We start from the raw sequence: 21,520 nt of genomic DNA on the forward strand, positions 1-21,520 counted from the left end.
AGAATCAAGATATTGGAAAGCTATGGAGATGATGAGCAACAAGCTATGTTTTGCTGTGGTAATGACCATGGTGCTTACGGTGTCCACCTTTGCTCCAGCTGCCTATGGAAACCCTAGCAAGAACAATATTGCTGAAGCACCCGCCTCTGAGCCTGACGACAAATGTGATGCAAAAATCATCTATGCCAATAATCTCTACGATGGAGATTTTGGGGTAGCTGCTCCCATGGCTAGTCGTCTCAACGAGGAGAGCTTGGCGTTGATGTCAGGGACGATGAAACAGCTAGAAACGAGTGGAGATGTCGGCACCATCAATGGGTGCAGAGGCAACCTCTGCAATTTTTTGGTGGCTCCTTGCCAGATCGGCTGTGTTTGCGTTCCCATTAACATTGGACCTTATGGGTTCTGCAGTGGCGTCTGTTGCTAGCTTTAGCTACTCTACTCCTATATTATAACATCATATTTTTTATATACATATATACATATTAATGTATCTGCATCCATGATCCATCCATTCATGCATGGATGCATTTCATCATGAACATCTACGTACTGATCGATTCTTAGCCCGAAATAACGTCGATCGTATATATACACGTAAGTGTGCACTTTTGTACGGTTGTTATGTTGTTGTCTAGTATTATATATACTATTGGAAGGTATGGGGGTTCATCGCATGCTTCTTTTCTCTTGGTTTGGTCTTCTTCTTCTTTTCCTTTCAGCTTAATTTCATCTTTTTTGTGTTACACTGTGTTGGATTAGGTACATCTCACCCCTTGCAACTCTTCACTTGGTAAATTAGGCTCAAATTTAAAATGTTATGCCATACCTAACATTAAAAAGAACACCTATAAAAACCATATATTAAATAAAGTGTCCAAAGATCAACTTTGGGTTTCCATAGAATTACTCCATCAAAAATTGTCCTAGGCCTACATACATAAGCTTACCCTCACCTAAATACCGAAATACAACCTATGTTACAAGAAAAATCCAAGGCTGGCAAATCGAATCTAGGACCTTAGGTGTAGAGGTAAATGCTCTTAATCACTTGAGATACAAGCCGCTTGCAATAAAATAACAACTTTAGTAAAACTAGCTTTTTTACACCGATGAGAGGGAGAGGAAAGAGATTCATTAATTATGCTTATATATAAGTTTTGAAGAGTAACGCTAGGAAAACCACAAGTGCATACATACGCATTTATATAAGCATAATCGTGTTTTAATCAAAATACTAATTTAATACGTCAACTTGTTCAAGTATAGTTGTAGGCTTGTAGCTAGCTACATTCAAACGCAATTATCTAGGAAAATCTAAAGTGCATTAACATGTAATCAATCAATTCCAACATTACTCACCACTATAAATAAAGTTTCATGATCTCCCTATAACAAAAAAATAATATTCTGATATTTTCATGTCATGGAGGGTAGCAAAGCGGGGTTTGTTGTATTAGCCATTTCTTTTGCAAAGTGGGGAAAGCAACATTTCTTTCTTTGATTCTATATACTCGATCACGCCGATAGAAATGACCCGAAGTATTATTATGATGAGCTTGGGTTGGCTTAACTCATCTCATGAGAACAGTTGTTTACATTCCAGCACTCCAATGCAAGCTGCTGCTTTTAAAAGATGTTTCAATATATAAATGCTAAAGCTGATTGAATAGTTGAATTTTCTTTGGGTTCACCGTTTGACTGGCGGCCGAGGCTAAGTTTAGCCGGAAATAATGTCATCTGTATTACACTGCTCTTCAGCTTCACCCTTGTTTCTTTCCTCTTTCTTTCGGTTAAATTTTTTTTCTCTTACATTTTTTTGCCTTATACATGCAAGAGAAAAAAAGGATAAACAAGTAGGGAGGAACAGAACATGGAAAGTGGACAATAATACAAAATTAAATTCAGGGCCAAATTCCTGCAGTCCAATTCAATCAGGGTGATGCTTTTCATAGATGTCCCTGTATTCACTCTGGTCATAATACAAATTTACAAATTCAAACTCATAATAAAGCTACACGGTAAAATTAGAATTTCCATACTGCACAAACATGGAGAGTAGAGAGAATACAGTCTCTTTTTTAAACAGTTAACACTCGCATTAACCATGGGCATTCTAGCATACTTCCCCCTCTTGGTGGCATCCATCTCTTCCCGTTTCTTTCTAAACTCTAAAGTCGCTGCAGAGGAAAAAGGTTAGGTGTGTATCTACTGCGAAATCAAATACGCATAGGCGGAATTTCACAATCATAACTATAACTACAAGACCTACGACTTCACCAGCACAATGCTTCCCCATTGAAGTCACCCCTCACTACTGCTACTCTCATAAAGCATAAAATATTATGAGCTAGTAAGAATGCATTCCACAACTGACAACCCTACAGATCAAAACCTTTTCTCTTTACATATACATCGTTTGCATGCTAAAACATGTAAAGGTTTTACACTTTGTTGGTCATGGTGGCACATAAAGAGCACCGTTGAATAAGTTACAGGGGTGAAGCTTGCACTATGCCCAATTGTTAATTATTGGTGGATAGAGATTGATTCTGTTTTATAAAATGGGGTTTTCACTGCAAAATCATTGCAGGAGGAGCAAGTCGAACCTGCACCTTCAACAATATCACCAAGTAGAAAAGAAAATAAAGTTACCTGAGAAGAGAAAAAAAAATTGTCAGAAAATGCATCTGGTTTGAGGCTTGTCCAAACAAGCACGTCGCATGCAGGGACATGCAAATCAGCTGACTTCTACTTTTAGATGCACCCCTTAGTAATTCTCATATGAACATGTTAAAATCAACACTATCGATGCCAAAATTCATCGTACACAATGATATGCATGATCCCTAATCTTGAAATATTAGGATATAATGGAAAATGAACAGCAAGGTTCGGAAGTTATAGCTCACCACAAAATAAAGTGGTTCAAGAGCTGCCAATAAGATTAGTGAGATGAGAGGTTATAACAACTAACATTGCAGTCAATCGGCTTTGCACATGGCTGAAACCTTGAATTTACAAAAATGAAGATGTTTGCTTCTCCTGTATAAACCAAAAAAGAAATATGAGACAAAACCCACATCCAGCATCAACAATCCAAGCAGAATTTGAAAATTGAATTATGCACCTCCTGTAAGGAACAACCTTTTCTATTCAGAGTTGGACTCTATCGATAGACACACTCGTTGTCTTACAGACCTTGGCTGACGAGGAAAGGAGAAAGGTCCATCGGAAAATTTCCTTGAATTTTCTCTTTTTGACCGAGCTCCATTATTTAGACCCTTAACTAAAGCAACTGCAAAGGATTTATAATATGAAAGATCAGCCTCAATAAATGTTAAAAATATCGAAATCTTCATATTTTTATAACCTCAGTCAACATTAGTCTTCCATCACAATTCCTTAATTAGTGGACATTGAAGTAAAGCAATTACAAGAATCTAACAAGGGCTTAATCACCATATCTTTGCCATTAAATTTCTAGGTGCGTCCAGGCCCCTTAAAGATCAAGATGAACTACCACACAATTTGCGTCAAAAGTAGGTGAATATAGTTGAAAATATGGGCATTTATTATGATAAGACAAAAGTCACAAAACAACAAGATTATGCATTTCATCCTTAAGTAAAATCTTGTTTAAATAGATGAAGATTTTACCTTTATCTGATCCAAATTGGTTTCTCAAACGTAGTTCATTTGTCTTTGCAGATTCAGTGCAGGCCTGAATATCATTGGGGACAATTTCACCGATACTACCAAGTCTAAGAGACATCCAATCCTCGGTATTAATTCCATTTGAATCTGGAGGATGTTGTCCAGAATCAGATTGCTCCAACAAACCAGAGGGCTGAGTTGGAAGAAAATTTTGTAGTGAGCTGTCCTCACTAACAAAGGCCAAAGGATCATCAACCAAGCTGTTATCCAAGTCAGCATTGGCATGGGAACCAGATGAGTTTAAAACCTGTCTGCTTGGATTTAGAATTTCCTCCAAGACCAATGTGTTACCATTTGTTGGAGCTGAACGGGCAACTGCTGTCTGCTCCAAATCAATGAAAGCATCTGAAATGTCTGAATCTGTACCAAATAACTGGAACCCAGGATCTGCTTCAGTGCCTGAAGGATATGGATACTGAGACATCCCAATATCATTTCCAGTTTCACTAAAGAGACCCAAAGAAGAGCTTGCACACGCTTTCAGAGCTGGATCTTGTGCATATGAGCCTGAAAAGCCAGGAGGTACAGACAGAGAACACCCACTGCCACCTACTGGCAAAGTATTGTAGACAGTTCCAGGAGAAACCAAGTGGACATCTTCTTCTTCAGAGTCACTAAGAATAATGATATCAGCATTCCCAGCTTGAGCAGAACCACCGTTCATAACTGCAAATGTTGGGTCAAAACTACGAGAAGCTGAGTTGATTTCGTAGTCATCGTTGGCGGAGACATTGCAGTTCTGGTTCATACCTTCATCATCTCTACCACTTCCTGTGGCACTGCTGCTCATTGTTATCACATTTTGACTGCAAACCTCAAACTCTTCCTCTAATGGGCCACGCTGATGTCCACTAACTTCCATAACCCCACAAGGATTATGCATAAATCCACTATGTTCGTTTGTACAAGATTCCAGCTTGAACTGCCTTGACGTTTCCAAATTCATACCAGCACATAAAGATCCATCAGGCAAATGCCATTGCGCAAGATCACTAAACTCGCCTTTGGTCTTTGCACTCCAAGAACCATCTGGCTTCACATTGATCTCTGTTATGTCTTCCCCACACTTTAGCATCTGTCCACCAGATAAACAGTAAGAAATGTCTCTGGTTCCATAAGATTTCACAGAAACTACATAAACTCAGATAATGTTCGCTACAGGAACTACCATCATTGTAATGCGATTGAAGTAGCGGTCGATGATGATGTCCTCCAAGGAGTAGTTCTTGAGGCATACAGGACATTGCCACTGCAACCATAATAAACACTTGCTCATATGTGTAAATTTGTAAAGAATAAAAAAGAACAATTTACAGGTATATTGTATAACTTGCCTTCCTAGAGCGTTGGTTTAGCTCCACAAAAGTTTCAAGATCAAAGCAACCCATGTGGACACAAGGTTTGAATCTGCCAGCTACCTTCATTCGACAGCCACTCATCTGATGGTTACATGTAAACATTACCCCATATGCAGCATTATCTATGAGCTCTACACCACAAACATGGCTCTATGTACACTAAGTTCACTGATACTTTTCAGAAATTAACTTAAATGAGATAGATAAGCCATAACAAAATGACCAAAGAACATAAACCGTGACTTTGCAACCATGGGCTGTGAATTGCAGCTCGTGGCTTTGGGTGGTTGTTTATATTTTTTCATTGTGGTGACCCACCTGTTGACTGGTCGATGGACCAATGCTGGTTTTGGGCTCATATAATGGATTGGGCCGACTGGTTGAAAATGCTTGTCAGTGTGTGGATGTAATGGCAGATAATCTTAGAAAATGCGTGTGTGGTAGGGTCGGATGACCAGATAGGACATCCCTAAGACCCAAAGCAGGAATAGCAACAAGTAGAACAGCATTAACAAGCACATGCAACTACAGACTACAACAATGTCAAAAGAAAACAACCATCACTTACAGGGCATCGGAGATTTACTGATACTGAGTCTGAAATCACTTCCAAATCACTGTCACTATCTTCGGGTGCCTTAGCAGGCCCACCACCAATGCAACGACAAACTCGCGCAAGTGCATCTTCAAAGAGCTCCCCATCTTCTTCTTTAGGAATCAAGTTGAGAACCTTGAGTATAAGTTGGGTAAAGGAGAAATGCAGTTGGTGAGATGAGAAGCAATCCAGATTTATAGCTTTCTTTCAACATCTTGAGTCATTTCTCAGAATTTTAATACTTTGTACTTGAATGGCAAAGAATTCTCACAATTCTCACAATTTTCAGATTTGAGGTCATGGATCAACAATGTTTCCTTGATTCCAGGTTGGTCCATTAAAGATATTTATATGTTCATGTTTATGGGACCTTTCATGTACGTACTTTTTAAATTTTATGTTCCGTATCGCTAGAATCAATTGCCAAGGACAGCAGATTAGAGATAGATGTTCATTGCATGCATGCACAAGTACCATCAACAAAACCTATTGTGTAAGTAGTGCATTAACCAGCTGCACTTGCCATAATAAATTCCATGACTTAATTATTCTGTCAAAGAAATTTAAATGAAGAATCAGTGATGTACCTGCTGAACTGTACGTCGCTTTACAAGTCTGACACCGAAACAGAAAGCACGCTTATCACACCCTGATAATGAAATCTTATTGATTCCATACCCAACGCATAATGTGATCTGAGATAAAATAATTTTTTTAATTGAAATTAAACTGAAACATATTTTCTTACAATGAATGGATCTAATTATACTTTAAAAAAATTAGATACTAAAGCAAAAAACTTTATAATATGTAAAAATTCTTGAACCACCACCAAAGTTCACAACAATGAAAGAAGTATAAACAAAATATTCTAGAACTTAACAACAAAATGAAGGACGGAATGCATGGTCATGCAGAAAACATATGCATACTTGAGCCTTAATCTCTATCAACAATGAAGCAAGAATTACAAGTGAAATGCCTCGGATTATGATATTAACAAACATATCAACGAATAAAAAGCAGAAGTAATAGACTCACTAATGCTCCATCATCGCGACCATTAGCACCTAACAATTGATGGTCCGGTCTATTAACTGTCCTAACACTCATACCTGTAAATAGGGTACAAATCAAAATGTTAGTTGATAATTGGGGATTCATTGACTTTTAAATGAAAATAAACAAGGCAAGAAAAATAGTAGGACAAGCCAGCCTGTAGTGCAAAAGTTTAAATCCCAGGTCATCCAAGCTGCCCTAAATGTCAGCTGAACTCAGTAAACATCATCAGTTTATTTCTTGGGCACATGAGTAGAGGATAGCTAGCATAGCTACATATATGTGTTCTCGTGTAACTACAACTATTTGACTGTACAGGTACAACTCAATTAATTTTTTTATAAGAAAGTAAGAAACAACTGTCCAGGTACAAATCATTTATCGCCAATTAATGGGAAGGGATCACCAAATTGCATACCGTTGACCTGTAAATCTGCAAACTGTGGCCATTGCATCCTAAATGAAACACTATCATTGAGAAGCATACACCAAGCCTGTACAACATATAGGTACCACTTATCAGTATCTAATTTTCAAAGTAAATCTTCAACAAGTGACCACAACTTATCAATAAATATAGCTATCATTTACCACTCTGACCAAAATGAAACAAACCTGAACATCATATTCATTATCCTGAAGTAGATCTTTATTGGCTCTGGAAAGTTGAAATGTCTTCTCCACATTCTGAGTAGGATTTGCACTGAAAACATTGATAAATCATATTTTTTAAAATATACCAGACTCCTTACTTAACAAGCATAAAGAATATTGCAACTGCTGAATATAATTAAACAGTTAAGAACAAAAGGCTCTGTTACCAACACTGGAATTTAACATATATGAGCAGGAAAAGAACATGTGTGTTGCACTGATATGCAAAGAAAACTATAATTCTAGACAAATTCAGCTTTAATGTGTGCGTGTGTGAGAGAGACAGAGAGACAGATAGACAGACAGAAAGTTACCCATCAATTGGAATATTTGAAGCCACTAATTTCACCGGAGATAGTAGATCTACCTCAGTCACCCAAAAACTGCATGTTGGGACATATGCAAAAATATCAACCACCCCTCATTTGGGGGAATGGAAAATGAAAAAAGAAATAGGATGAGCTCACCCTCAAAAATAAACAAATAAAAGAAACTCTTACCACATTGAACCTAAAATTCCAATATAAGTGTATAAAATTGAATGAATGGTAGTGTTCATATTCAATAACCTTCCTAATCTAAGAATTAGGAATTTAACACATCTTGAACACAAGTAATGCCTGTTTCAAACCATTCAATTACATCTTTGCAAACCAATCCTAAAGTATACCCCAGTTAACAAAACTACAAAATACGCTGTGCGACTGCAACTTTATATATCATTTCAGAATAAAGACTCAATTAATTTGAAATTGATAAAAGTATGATGCATACGGATCTGCACGTTTGAGACGACACATTTCACAGTAGAAGAGAGGCCGGACTGGTAGATTGCAATCCGTTGTTTTCTCTGGAATAATAACACAGCGAATATGTTGCTGCACTTGACACCTTGGGTCCACACACTGCAGATAACATATACCTGAATTAGGCATGGCCCAATACTTTGTAAGTCAATCTAGTGAGGATTCAAATGACCTATGTGTATTTACAATTCACAAGTAGATAATACAATGGCCCATAACTATGCGCTATGCAGAATTTCAAAGAGAAAACACAGATGGGAGAAATACACAAACATCCACAAGTAATTCCTATTAAAAGTCAAACAACATTCACATTCAGAAACATCGAGGGCAGAACATAAGATAGTTTTCATGCTACAAAACCTGTATCATTGCCTCTGTAGACAAAGAACTTCCACAGGGACAGCAAATCTTCGCATTTGTATCACTAAAATTCTTAACTTCCTTTTTAGGCTTCACACTGCAGGTATCTGAACCACTCTGTTCCTTTGAAGCAGAATCAGTTGACGGTGTAATCTGCATTTTTCTGGACAAGACAATAGATATAACAATTCAAAAGACCATGAAATAGATAACTAAATTTCCAAACACAAAGAAAAGGATACAAGGTTTAGAAGAAGGCACATGAAGGATTCAGACACCCCCCACCCAAAAAAAAGGCACAACTTAGAAAAACGAAAAAACAAAATCTTAACAGGGAAAACATATACAAGAACACAAACATAAAGTGCACCTGTAAGCTTCATTAATTATTTCTGCTACTTCTTTCTTCTCAATGAATTTTTCCTTTGACAAATGGCGTGTATTGGATGCTGCACAGAACCATATACATGACAATCAATCTGATTTCTTACGAAGCATTCAGTGCGTAAATGAACAATGGACTTGAGTCTGAACTTGTTCAATTATCAAGAACTAAGTCTGCAATTTTAAACAGCCTGGAGACTATTTTGCTAAACGCCTAACCTAAACAGCTATATGTGCCACTAGGATGTACTACTTCTTGGGTTGTATTCATAGTCAAATATTGCAGTTTGGCAAGAGGGCCAGTGACCACAGAAGGAAACTGAATTTGAAATTAATGGTGTATACGATGACGTGTTTGAAGAACTTACTTTCTTCACCTGAAACTAATGCTAAGATTCTCTCGACCAGATCCTGCACAGGAAAGAGAAGTACAATAGACGGTTTACCTCATGTAACTATACTAACAAAAATAGATGAAACAGAAACATTACATCACTCAATGGATATATGTGAGCCAGGAGGTTTTGGATCAACGATGCTCAACATGCTGTTAAGCATAACTGAAAACATAAAAAAATTAAAGTACACTACCTTAACTTTTTCCATCAATCAGCTAAATAAGCAGCTACAAGATGTCTGATTGAGAGCTACAAGCAAAAGTTGACTAAACAAAATCTAAAACGTATGTCGATGCAAGAATGTAGAAATACATGACCAACAAAAATTAATGATTTGCACGACATGTTTTTCAATAACCCAAAGAAACTATTCCAAGTCAGTTGGAATTGGTTATTGGAAGATGACATAGCACAAAGGCAGTGCCAGTATCCTATAGATGCAAAGCAACACTGGCCGACACATTTCAAAACTGAGCATTGTACAACTAGCCAGAAAATCTGTCCTAAAAGAAAGAGAACCCACGCCTCAATGGTTAAAGCCCATCATAGACAGCTATTCCTTTCAAAGTACATTCACAGAGGTGACTAAATTCATGAGCAACTCAGAAGATAAAGAAAGAAGAAGCTAATAAATCACCAATCTACTGAGACAGACAACAATTGGAAACTACCCTAGGGGAATTCAAACTATATCTTACAACACACCTGTTTCCTCCCTTGCTTTGGAAGACCCAGCTGGGTGAGAACATCCTTGAGCTCTTTGATTCGAAAAGATGCCAACTTTCCCTACAAGTTAATCACATATTAAATAGGGGGAAAAATGACATACAGTACACATAATGGCATGTGCATTTGTACAGAACAAACAACAATACACAAAAAGTAAAGACTGTAGCTAGCAATTTGACCATACAGAATGGGAAGCATTAAACTTTGACCATATTGAAAATCCCTCCAATTCAGAATCCAAATACAATGCCCACATTATCAAATCACATAATTTGAAGTAAACTACAACAATCAAGCTAATTTTTACCTTACAGTGAGCTACCAAATCCATTTCTTTTTGCCCCAGAGCACCAAATAACAATTACTGAGCCAATTAAATTTGCAAATTTCAACCAACTGCGCCCAACCTGAACCCAAAAACCAACAATAATATCAGTAAAATCAAATTCAAGTGAACCCAAAACCCAACGAACAAGTCGGGTACTCACACTGTGCCAAGCGGAGTTGCTTTCAGCTGAAGACCCAGCCTTGGTGGACCGTTTCGTGACGGACGTGAAGGGGATTTATGAAATCGGCTTTGGCCCCGGCGTACAAATCCGGGTTGTGATTGCGTGATTCGGTGCGGGTCTTACTGGTTTCGTTGGCGGTGTCTGATTGGACACGCGAGAGTTGTAGGTACGATGAGAAAACAATCGGTTGATATTGAAGTCTAGGTTGGGTGTTGAAAATGTTTAGAGAAACGATGATCGCTGAGGTTGCACTATGTCTACTTGTTTGTTTGCTCAGCAGCTATGGAGTCTGGGCCGTACAACGTGCTCGTGGCGGCTGTCATTGACCTGCTTCATTCATTCTAATTAAGTGGATCATATATTTCGTTAAATTTGTTTTTTCTTTGATAGACAAAGAAAAGATGTTGTTAGGTTTTAAACTTTTATTAGAAAAACAAAATAATAAGTAGATGATTCATTAATTTTTCTGTACACATAATATTTTTTATATTGAGATTTTAAATTAGTATAATTTATATAAGGAGGTTCGAACTCAACACATTATCTTGATAAATTGATTTAACTCATATTTGTAGATAATTCGTAATCATTGATTAATCCGTACTATGTACAAGTATAAGTTCAAGAATTTTCATTATTACTAATTTGTAATCAAGTTGATGAGAGTTAGATTCCGAATCCCTATTAAAGTTGTTTACTGAACCATATAGAATTGAAGTTGTTTATATTCATATGAATTGGTTATCTTAATAGAAGTGATGATAATTGAGATAGGGTTATTTTAATTTAGTTTTTTTTCAATGAAATTATTAATTTTTAAACGAACAATCAACGAAAAAAAAGGTTTTGTGAAAACAAATTGAAACCTCAAGGAGTATTTGTGTAAATTTTGAGATATGAGTAGGTTTTATGAAAACACCAAAAACCTTAGGGGTGTTGGTGTAAATAACTCATAAGAGATTGTGTGTTTCTGCTTATTTTCTATGTGTTTTTCCTCTCTATTTGTTTTCTTGTTTTAACTCAACTTTCTTTTGACAAAAAATAATAATTATAAAATTGTGTTTCCTGTTTCATCGAGGGGTTCAGAAGCCCAATAGTGTAAATTCCAATCGGCATATATATATATATCTATACACCCCTAAGTTTTTGTGATTTAAACTTCTATTTTTTTAACTTGGTACGTACTAAGGTTTCTGTTGCTTCAAGGTTAGTACTTTCGTTGGAAGGAGAAAACGAGTGCGCAGGGCAACCCAAACACAAGAAGATCATAACCAAAAACGCCATGGCCGTCAACACAAAACACAGGCCTTGCTTGCCTGACCTTGTTATCGACCAAATTCTCCGAAGTCTCCCCACCAAAGCTGCAGTCCGCATGAGCTTTCTTTCCAAGCAATGGGAAGGTGTCTGGTCTCTCCTTCCCTCACTAGATTTCGACGAGGGCGGCAACCCTGACCATTATTATCGCCACAACCACGTCGTTGACACCGAAAACTTGCTTCGACATAAAAGGTTCGTCGACAACATCTTGGCAAAGTATTTGGAATATCGTTAAAAAGACGAGAAGAAAGATGTCTTAGATAAATTGAAGATCCGCATGGTAAGGTACTTACGTAGAGACGCAACTCTTATAAATAAGTGGTTGGATTTTTCATTTGAGAAAAGTGTGAAAGAGTTAGATATCAGCCTCAGAATTAGTAAGTCGCATTGGAATATTTGGGATGGTGGGTTGTGTTTTTACTACTGCATATCTCGGAGGACCTTTCTTAATGCAAAATCTTTGACTGCTCTACATTTGGAGTGCGTGAGAATCAAAACTTTTTACCACAGAGCTGCGCCTGGACCCACCATATATACAAGCCTTCTTCCCTCTTTGAAAACCATGTGCCTCAAAAGTGTGTACCTGGAAAATTATGCTATCATGTTCTTAATTCGGGAGTGCCCTTCCATCGAGTCCTTGTCACTAGCTTCATGTTCTTTTCAGAGTTCCCTATTTTTCGTTTCAAGTACCAGTCTCAAATCCCTGGAGGTTAAGCATTGCACGGCTAAGAATGTTATGGTTCATGAAGCTGTGAATCTTGAGTCTTTTACCTTCGTTTCTGCACATTTCCCGCTCGATTCAATTGTCCTGAATCAATCGGATAACTTGAAATACATCAACATTCATGCTCAGCACTTGCAAACGATTTCTTTAATTGGATGCCATGAAAGTGTGAAGGCCACAATCGATACTCCAAATCTTTTGTCTTTACAATTCAATGGTTATGTGAGCTACTCCAAAGTTTGTGTGAAAGCTCCAAATTTAAGAGCGGCCAGCATTGCACTGTGGGACGTTTGGGACGAAGAGCTATGCACCATCGACGGTCCGTGGAAACATTTTCCTGCGCTGAGAGATTTTCTTAAAGAATTTGGTTTCCTCGAAAGTTTGCTTCTCTCTGTTCCTAATTTTAAGGTATTTATATCTATGCCTATATGCTTGATAAGTTTGGTTCTAAATAGTTTTCAATTTTTGTACATATATAGATAGGGTAACCTGCAGTTTTAGCGTCAATTTATCCCCTACTTTTTTTTCAACCAATTTAGAATTTAAATTAGATGAAAATAGAGAGGACCAATCGACTGGTTAGTCAACAGACATGAACAATCAACCGGCCTCTCTATCCGTCAACTAAAACTAAAGGTGGCTTGTGTTTACATTGTAATTACTCCTCATGTATTGATGGTTTCCTTCTTTCTATTTGTTTGTTATGGATGGTGCAGGCTCTCATCTTTCCAGAGAACTTCAGAAAGACTTTCTCTTCACCTCTGCCTAATCTAAGAAATTTTTCCATCCTTATGTCGAATCCTCCAACAGAAGCCACAGATATGTATGGCTTAAGAGAATCCTTCGGTTGGATTGCACCTTCTGCAAACGTTATCATGTTCAAGGCCGGCCCTGGCATAGTGCTAGTGGCGCAACTGCACATGGTTCTTGATTTTTGAGGGCCCCTGAAATTTTTTTACTTTATATTATATATATTAATATTACAAAAACTATATATACTCCCGTGTACGCAATACATTGACACAAAAGTGTATTTGGTGGAGCTGGTTTCTAGCGCATATCCCTTGGTACAAGGGCCATGTTTGAGACTCAGTGATTTCATTGGATTTTTATTTTTATTTTTATTACATTGTGTGAGGGCTCCAATTTATTCTTATGTAAATGTGTAGATACTAAATACAGAGGCTCGAGATACATTGAATTTTTCATTTGAGAGAAGTATCAAGGAGTTAGATATAGCCTTAGAGTTAGAAATCTGCATTAGAATAATTGGGACGATGGGTTGAAATTTTACTACCGCCTCTCTCCGATGACCTTTATAAATGCAAAATCTTTTACTGCTCTAAGTTTGGAGCACGTGATAATCAAAGACTTTTACAAGACGGAGCTTAAGCTTGAGAGCCCACCATATGTATGTGTGACATATTTTTTTATTTGTGTTCATAGGAGTCAAACTGGCAGATAACAAACAAGAGCTGCTGCATGAAACAAAACTAGCTCAAGGGGTAATCACCCGGAATACAAAAGAGATCAGAGAAAAACATAAAACATGGGCTTGGGAATTGAGGTCTGAAATTGAATTTGTTTGTGGAGTTTTTGGTCTAGGAATAGGGCTACTGCTTGTCCATTAAGAGAAAAATATGGTCCAAAGTTTCCCTTCAACAAATTTATAAATAAAATTAAAAAATAGAAGCTGATATTTTTAATGGGCTTTCAAAATCTTTTAGCGTGTTTAAAAATGTCTTTCATCTGACCCTAATCTTTCGGTGGTGAAAAAGGATTTGCCAATATGATATAGACCTGTAAAAAAGGATTTGCCAATATCGTATAGATTAGTAAAAAAGGACTTTAACTTGCAAACAAGAGCTTTCAAATTCGAACCTCCATGATACTATAGTTATGTGTGCATGTGTGATATCCCCCTTCCTTTTAGTTTAGACTATCACCATTTGCCCAAACACAATACCAATTCTATAGATCTACAGAAACCAAAAGATATATAGACATGAAAAACAAAATTAGTTAAATTAGAAAACCCAATATGAAATATATATATATATATTGAAAAGCAGACCTTTACCTTGTGGGTGTGTGTGAGAGCTTGACAAATGAGAGAGGGCTAAGAGGGCGAGCTGAGAAACCATCCAAAACAAGACCTATACCTTGGACCCAAAAACAAGATGAGAAATTTGAGAAACCCTTGTTGGCAAAGAGATTCAAGAGATTACCTATGAAAATGCAGAAACACAATGTAAGTAAGATAATTAAGAGACTCAAATACTTTAGAAAAAAAAAAAGAAAAAAAAAAAGAAGAGAAAATATAGCAGGGACACGCGGCAAACAAAGCCAGCCATGCGCATGCCTTAGAAGAAGAAGCTGCTGCCATGGCTCATAAGAAGAAAGCAGCTGCAGCCAACTGCGAAAGATAGATGTTGGTATTTATAGCCATTTTTACTTTTATTTTTTATTTTAACTTAAACTTGAGCATATCCAAAAATTATAGAATTCCTGAAGTAGCCGTAAAACAGGGATTCCATTGTTAAACCATCCATGCCCATGTCCTCTTGGAGATGCACTACAAATTGCCCAATGGCCTCCTACTTCACCCATGTGCTTGTAGATAGAGTTATTAACATCTCATGTCGTCATAGTAACCAAACAGACTCCTACTTCACCTCCCCGCAGATTTATTATATAAGTAGTTTCTTACAATACAAGAAACAAAGCACCAATACCCACATTCCATTTTCCGTTATTTCTCTTGCCCCATAGAATACCCACATTCTTCATCTTCTTGCAACCAAAAATATGTCTGGTTCTAATTGTCCTTCTTCTTCCCAATAGAGACCATGACAAATGCCACTATCTTTTCGAGATCCAGCCATGGTGAACCAAGTGTTGTTTAACAACGCAACAAAAGAACCTATCATCCCTCCATTGCCTCTGTTCTTTCAAGGTTTACACATTCCACCAAACCCAGAAGAAATGCCTCTGCGCTTTCAATGTTTACCCATTTCACCTGTTGGTGCTAAAAACTAGACGGGTAGTAATGAGACCCACTTAAAGATGAGGTGGATGTTCAAGGTGAGGATCCTTAGTATGTGAAAGCATTCGGCAGACAAATAGACATGCATGCAAAAGACGGATGTACATGGTTCACCCGAATAATGGGCTATATCCACGAAGAAGTATGTTCTCATTATGATAATGTGTGTATACATTGTACATGGGGTTAGACCCAAAGAGAAGAGGAAGAATGTTGAAGGCTGAAGGATCTGGGTGAAGACCAAAGATCTGTGGGCCAGTAAATGAAGGTTGAAGGCCGAAGGATCAGGCTGAAGACAGAAGGATCTGGCTGAAGACGAAGGATCTGTGGGCCAACAAATGGGCTCATGGGTCAAGGTTTAGCAAATGAGCTCATGGGTCAGCCTATAGGGCCCCAGTGAGCCATATGGAGCCCCAGTAGCCCGCCAAACTCTCCCTTTTCTTGAAGGAGAGAGGTCTCCTTTTATAATTGAGGGGGAGTCCCTTCTTCTTGCGTCTTATCGATATGGGACTCCCTTCCCCTTGCTTGGAAGTGCTTGGCCAGATATTGTATAAACATCACCAAACCTAGAAGAAATGCCTCTGCTCACCCCAAACCCAATGCCTCTGTTTTTTCAAGGTTCTGCCATTGCCCCAAACCCAAACAGTGCTTTAGTTATGCCATCAAACAACTCAACAGAAGAACCTATCGTGTCTCCATTTCCTATGTTCTTTCAAGGTTTACAAATTTCACCAAACCTAGAAGAAATGCCTCAAGGTTTACCCATTTCACCAAGTCCAGAAGAAATACCTCTACAATTTCAAGGTTTACCCATTTCACCAAACCCGGAAGAAATGCCTATGTTCGCCAATGCCTCTGTTTTTTCAAGGTTCTGCCATCGCCCCGAACATAAACAGTGCCTTAGTTATGCGATCAAACAACCTAATAGAAGAACCTATCGTCTCTCTATTTCCTCTGTTCTTTCAAGGTTTACCAATTTCACCAAACCTAGAAGAAATGCCTCTGCTTGCCCCAAACCCAATGCCTCTGTTTTTTCAAGGTTCTGCCATTCCCAGTGGTATCCGTGGTGACCCAAACCCAAATCGAGTCTTCTTCATGCCATACAGTTATGCAAACACAAACCAAGATGCTTTTGTCCCTGTTATGGCTCTAGACATATCCACACCATAAATGAATATATGGGTTCCTTTGAACTTTTTTTACATATGTCGAAATGTAACTGTGGAAGTTTTACTGCCATTAGTGTTCAATCAGATTGTTCGAGTCGGACACAACTTAGGCCTGAACACTATCCTTGCTTCGTTAGAGACCATATAAGGTTTCTTGCCCAATCAGAATTCCACCATATTCATAACCTTCTCAAAAGGTTACTCAATTCCAGAACAGCTTATTCATGACTTTCTTTCAAGGTATTTGATTTTTCTTGAGTTTTCTGTTTCTCGCCAAGAGTCTTTATAAGGTGAGCTCAACAAATGATAAGATTTGTGTTGGTGCTAAAAACTAGACATGTAGTAATGAGACCAACTTAAAGATGAGGTGGCTGTTGAAGGGAATAACCTTTAGTATGTGAGAGCATTTGGTAGGCAAATAAACATGCATGAAGAAGATAGATGTACGTGATTCATCGGAATAATGGGCTACATCCACGAAGAAGTAAGTTCTCATTATAATAATGTGTGTATACATTGTACATGGGGTTAGACCCACAGAGAAGAGGAAGATTGCCGAAGACCAAAGACCGAAGGTTGAGGCTGAGCGATGAGGGCTGAAGGTTGAAAGCCAAAGGATCTAGTTGAAGACCAAGGATTCGTGGGCCAGCAAATAGGCTCATGGGTCAGCTTATGGGGGCCCAATGAGCCATATAGAGCCCTAGTAGCCCGCCAAGCTCTCCCCCTTCTTGAAAGAAAGAGGTCTTCTTTTATAATTGAGGGGGAGTCCTCTTTTCTTGTGTTTTGTCGATATGAGACTCCCTTTCCCTTGCTTGGAATGGCTTGGGAGTGCTTGGCCAAATATTGTATAAACATCACCAAACCCTGAAGAAATGCCTTTGCTCGCCCGAAACCCAATGCTTCTGCTTTTTCAAGGTTCTGCCATCGCCCTAATCCCAAACAATACCTTATTTATGCCATCAAACAACTCAATAGAAGAACCTATCATGCATTTATTTCCTTTGTTCTTTCAAGGTTTATAAATTCCAACAAACCCAGAAGAAATGCCTATACAATTTCAAGATTTACCAATTTCACCAAACCCAAAAGAAATGCATTTGCTCGCCCCAAACCCAATGCCTCTGTTTTTTCAAGGTTCTGCCATCGCCCTGACCCAAATAGTGCCTTAGTTATGTCATCAAACAACTCAAAAGAAAAACCTATCGTGCCTCTATTTCCTCTGTTCTTTCAAGGTTTACAAATTTCATCAAACCCAGAAGAAATGCCTCTGCAATTTCAAGGCTTACCCATTTCACCAAACTTGGAAGAAATGCATATGCTCGCCCCAAACCCAATGCCTATGTTTTTTCAAGATTTTGCCATCGCCCCAAACTCGAACAGTGCCTTATGCGATCAGACAACCCAACATAAGAACTTATCATGCCTGCATTTACTCTGTTATTTCAAGGTTTACCCACTTCACCAAACCCATAAGAAATGTCTCTGCTCTCCCTAAACCCAATGCCTCTGTTTTTTCAAGGTTCTCCCATTCCAAGAAGTATCTATGGTGACCCAAACCCAAATCAAGTCTTCTTCGTGCCATACAATTATGCAAACACAAACCAAAATGCTTTTGTCCCTGTTATGGCTCTAAACACATGCACATGACATATGGGTATATGGGTTCATTTGAACTTTTTTTACATACGTCGAAATGTAGCTATGAGAGTTTTACTACCATTAGCATTCAATCATATTGTTCGGGCCGGACACAACTTAGGCTTGAACACTGTCATTGCGTCGTTAGAGACCATATCAAGTTTCTTGTCCAATCAAAATTCCACAATATTCATAACCTTCTCAAGAGGTTACTCAATTCCAGAACATCTTCTTCGTGACTTTCTTTCAAGGTATTTTATTTTTCTTGAGTTTTCTATTTCTCGTAAATAGTCTTAATGTTGGTGCTAAAAACTAGACGAGTAGTAATGAGACCAACTTAAAGATGAAGACTCTCAATATGTGAGAGCATTCGGCCGGCAAATAGACATACATGCAGAAGACAGATGTACGTGGTTCACCCGAATAATAGGCTACATCCATGGAGAAGAATGTTCTCATTATAATAATGTGTGTATACATTTTACATGGGGTTAGACCCAAAGAGAAGAGGAAGAATGTTGAAGGCCGAAGGATCTGGCTGAAGACTAAAGATCTGTAGGCAGCAAATGGGCTCTTGGGTCAGCCTATAGCGGCCCAGTGAGCCATATAAAGTCCTAACATCCAGCCAAGCTCTCCCCCCTTCTTGAAGGAGAGATGTCTCTTTTTATAACTAAGGAGGAGTCTCATCTTCTTGTCTTTTGTTGTTGTGGGACTCTCTTCCCTTTGCTTGGAGTGGCTTGGAAATGCTTAGCCAAATATTGTACAAACATCACCAAACCTAGAAGAAATGCCTATGCTCGCCCCAAACTCAATGCCTCTGTTTTTTCAAGGTTCTGTGATCGCCCCAAACCCAAACAGTGCCTTAGTTATGCCATCAAACAACTCAACAGAAGAACATATTGTGCCTCTATTTCCTCAGTTCTTTCAAGGTTTACAAATTTCTCCAAACCCAGAAGAAATGCCTCTGCTAGCCCCAAACCCAATGCCTCTTTTTTCAAGGTTCTATCATCGCCCCAAACTCAAACGGTACCTTAGTGATGCAATCAAACAACCAAACAGAAGAACCTATCATGCCTCTATTTCCTCTGTTCTTTCAAGGTTTACCCATTTCACCAAACCTAAAAGAAATGTCTATGCTCACCTCAAACCCAATCCTCTATTTTTTCAAGGTTCTCCCATTTCGAGAAGTATATGTGGTGACCCAAACCCAAATCAAATCTTCTTCGTGCCATACAATTATGCAAACACAAACCAAAATGCTTTTGTTCCTGTTATGGCTCTAAACACATCCATTCCACATATGAGTATATAGGTTCCTTTGAATGTTTTTTACATACGTCAAAATGCAGCTGTGGGAGTCTTACCATCGTTAGCGTTCAATTAGATTGTTCGGGTTGGACACAACTTAGACTTGAACACTGTCCTTGCTCCATTACAGACCATATCAGGTTTCTTGCCCAATCAGAATTCCACCATATTCATAACCTTCTCAAGAGGTTACTCAATTCAAGAACAACTTTTTCATGACTTTCTTTCAAGGTATTTGATTTTTCTTGAGTTTTATGTTTCTCGCAAAGAGTCTTAATAAGGTAAGCTCAATAAATGAGAAGATTTGTGTTGGTGTTAAAAACTAGACGGGTAGTAATGAGACCAACTTAAAGATGAAGTGGATGTTGAAGGTGAAGACCCTCAATATGTGAGAGCATTCGACAGGCAAATAGACATACATGCAAAAGACAGATATACGTTGTTCACCCGAATAATGGGCTACATCTGCCGGAGAAGTATGTTCTCGTTATAATAATGTGTGTATACATTGTACATGGGGTTAGACCCAAAGAGAAGAGGAAGAATGTCGAAGGCTAAAAGCTAAAGGCCAAAGGATCTAGCTGAAAACTAAGCATTTGTGAGCCAGCAAATGGACTCTTAGGTCAGCCCATAGGGGCCCAGTAAGCCATAAAGAGCCCCAACAACCCGCCAAGCTCTCCCTCTCCTTGAAGGAGAGATGTCTCCTTTTATAAGTGAAGGGGAGTCCCCTTTTCTTATGTTTTGTCGATGTGGGACTCCCTTCCCCTTACTTGGAGTGGCTTGGGAGTGCTTGGCCAGATATTGTACAAACAATTTGTATTGCCGATTTTGGTATGCAAATTATCCTAATATTGAAAGTTGTGTGATTGCTCAAATTTTCTACATGTTTATCTTTCAAGGTATTTGATTTTTTTTTAGATGATTCCTAAGAATTTTTTAGTTTCAAGGTATTTGATTTTTCTTAATATTTTTTTTAGTTTTCTTTTGTATATTAATAACATGTGTAGATTATGTTTCTCACTAAGAGTCTTAATAGGGTGAGCTCAATAATTAATGAGATTTGTATTGTTGATTTTTAGAGTATATGCGAATTGTGTTTACTTTTAGTTATGTGATTACTCATCCTTTTTTCAATCACTACAGATTTAATGGTGGGACTCACCACATTACTGCTATAGAGATGCATAAGGTTCGAATTGGGTACGAACCTTTATATGCCAGGGTGACTTTTCAGTTCGCAAACTTTGTGGAAGTGTTTCTCAATGGACAAAGGGAAGTATGCATTAACATTGATGGAGTTCATATTCGAGGTAACAGGAACCAGAAACGGGCTAGGGACGATATCATAGCTCAACATGCTAGAACCATTTATCTGAACTTTCGTTTTCATATCTCAGAAATAGAGATAGTTGACTTCTTTACCCGGTAAGTATGTGGTATATATTGACAAAAAAATTATGTGTTTATTTTTAATTATATGTCTATGTTCAAAAATATTCAATTATAATTTTAGTTGTTTTATTTGTTCTCTAATTAAAGATCCCTTTCTCATTGCAGGACCTTTTCCATTCTTGTTGAGAGCATCGACATCCAAAAGGTATAGCCCCACCAAATTCCTCTACATGCAAATCTGATTTTGGGGTCTGCATCATCCGTAGCAGTGGTACTTGGCGTAAGCAACAGAGAAAAAATGCTTACCATCAATGGAAAAGTAGTCGTCGCAAAGCGCTTTCATTTGAACCATCA

The 21,520-nt window shown here is 38.1% G+C and overlaps 2 protein-coding genes across 10 annotated transcripts; one reads left to right on the forward strand and one right to left on the reverse strand.

Moving 5' to 3' along the window:
- Window positions 1-1,883: 1,883 nt before the first annotated feature.
- On the reverse strand, window positions 1,884-10,953 carry LOC110767682 (E3 SUMO-protein ligase SIZ1-like). Of its 9 annotated transcripts, none has more exons than XM_021971339.2 (19): window positions 10,552-10,953; window positions 10,371-10,470; window positions 10,040-10,120; window positions 9,305-9,347; window positions 8,923-9,001; window positions 8,553-8,715; window positions 8,158-8,288; window positions 7,698-7,766; window positions 7,345-7,432; window positions 7,148-7,223; window positions 6,712-6,785; window positions 6,258-6,365; window positions 5,644-5,805; window positions 5,052-5,156; window positions 4,886-4,966; window positions 3,661-4,792; window positions 3,148-3,298; window positions 2,978-3,045; window positions 1,884-2,180 (listed from the first exon to the last, which is right to left on the reverse strand). In XM_021971339.2, exons 2-17 carry the CDS (start codon window positions 10,392-10,394, stop codon window positions 3,153-3,155), a joined length of 2,562 nt encoding a protein of 853 aa, XP_021827031.2. In that variant the 5' UTR covers window positions 10,395-10,470; window positions 10,552-10,953; the 3' UTR covers window positions 1,884-2,180; window positions 2,978-3,045; window positions 3,148-3,152. The 9 variants fall into 9 exon arrangements, with proteins under 9 accessions (XP_021827031.2, XP_021827006.2, XP_021827014.2 ...); XM_021971314.2 differs by having other exon boundaries at window positions 1,884-2,655; XM_021971322.2 differs by having other exon boundaries at window positions 2,913-3,045.
- Window positions 10,954-11,854: 901 nt separating this feature from the next.
- On the forward strand, window positions 11,855-13,551 carry LOC110767393 (F-box/FBD/LRR-repeat protein At2g04230-like). Its single transcript, XM_021970921.2, has 3 exons — window positions 11,855-12,081; window positions 12,583-13,021; window positions 13,330-13,551. The coding sequence occupies exons 1-3, from the start codon at window positions 11,855-11,857 to the stop codon at window positions 13,549-13,551; spliced, it is 888 nt and encodes a 295-aa protein (XP_021826613.2).
- The last annotated feature ends 7,969 nt before the right edge of the window (window positions 13,552-21,520 follow it).

This window comes from Prunus avium, chromosome 2, assembly GCF_965620075.1.
Source record: "Prunus avium chromosome 2, drPruAviu1.hap1.1, whole genome shotgun sequence".
Classification (NCBI taxonomy): Eukaryota; Viridiplantae; Streptophyta; class Magnoliopsida; order Rosales; family Rosaceae; genus Prunus; species Prunus avium.

Excerpts from the sequence above, each read along its gene's own strand:
- LOC110767682 (XM_021971339.2), bottom strand. The coding sequence starts at position 10,394 with ATGGATTTGGTAGCTCACTGTAAG. Across the intron at positions 10,121-10,370 it reads ATTTGGTAGCTCACTGTAAG|GGAAAGTTGGCATCTTTTCG; the intron begins GTAAAAATTAGC and ends ATTAACTTGTAG. Across the intron at positions 5,806-6,257 it reads AGCGACGTACAGTTCAGCAG|GTTCTCAACTTGATTCCTAA; the intron begins GTACATCACTGA and ends CTTATACTCAAG.
- LOC110767393 (XM_021970921.2), top strand. The coding sequence starts at position 11,855 with ATGGCCGTCAACACAAAACACAGGCCTTGCTTGCCTGACCTTGTTATC. Across the intron at positions 12,082-12,582 it reads AACTTGCTTCGACATAAAAG|TCTCAAATCCCTGGAGGTTA; the intron begins GTTCGTCGACAA and ends TTCAAGTACCAG. Across the intron at positions 13,022-13,329 it reads TCTCTGTTCCTAATTTTAAG|GCTCTCATCTTTCCAGAGAA; the intron begins GTATTTATATCT and ends TGGATGGTGCAG.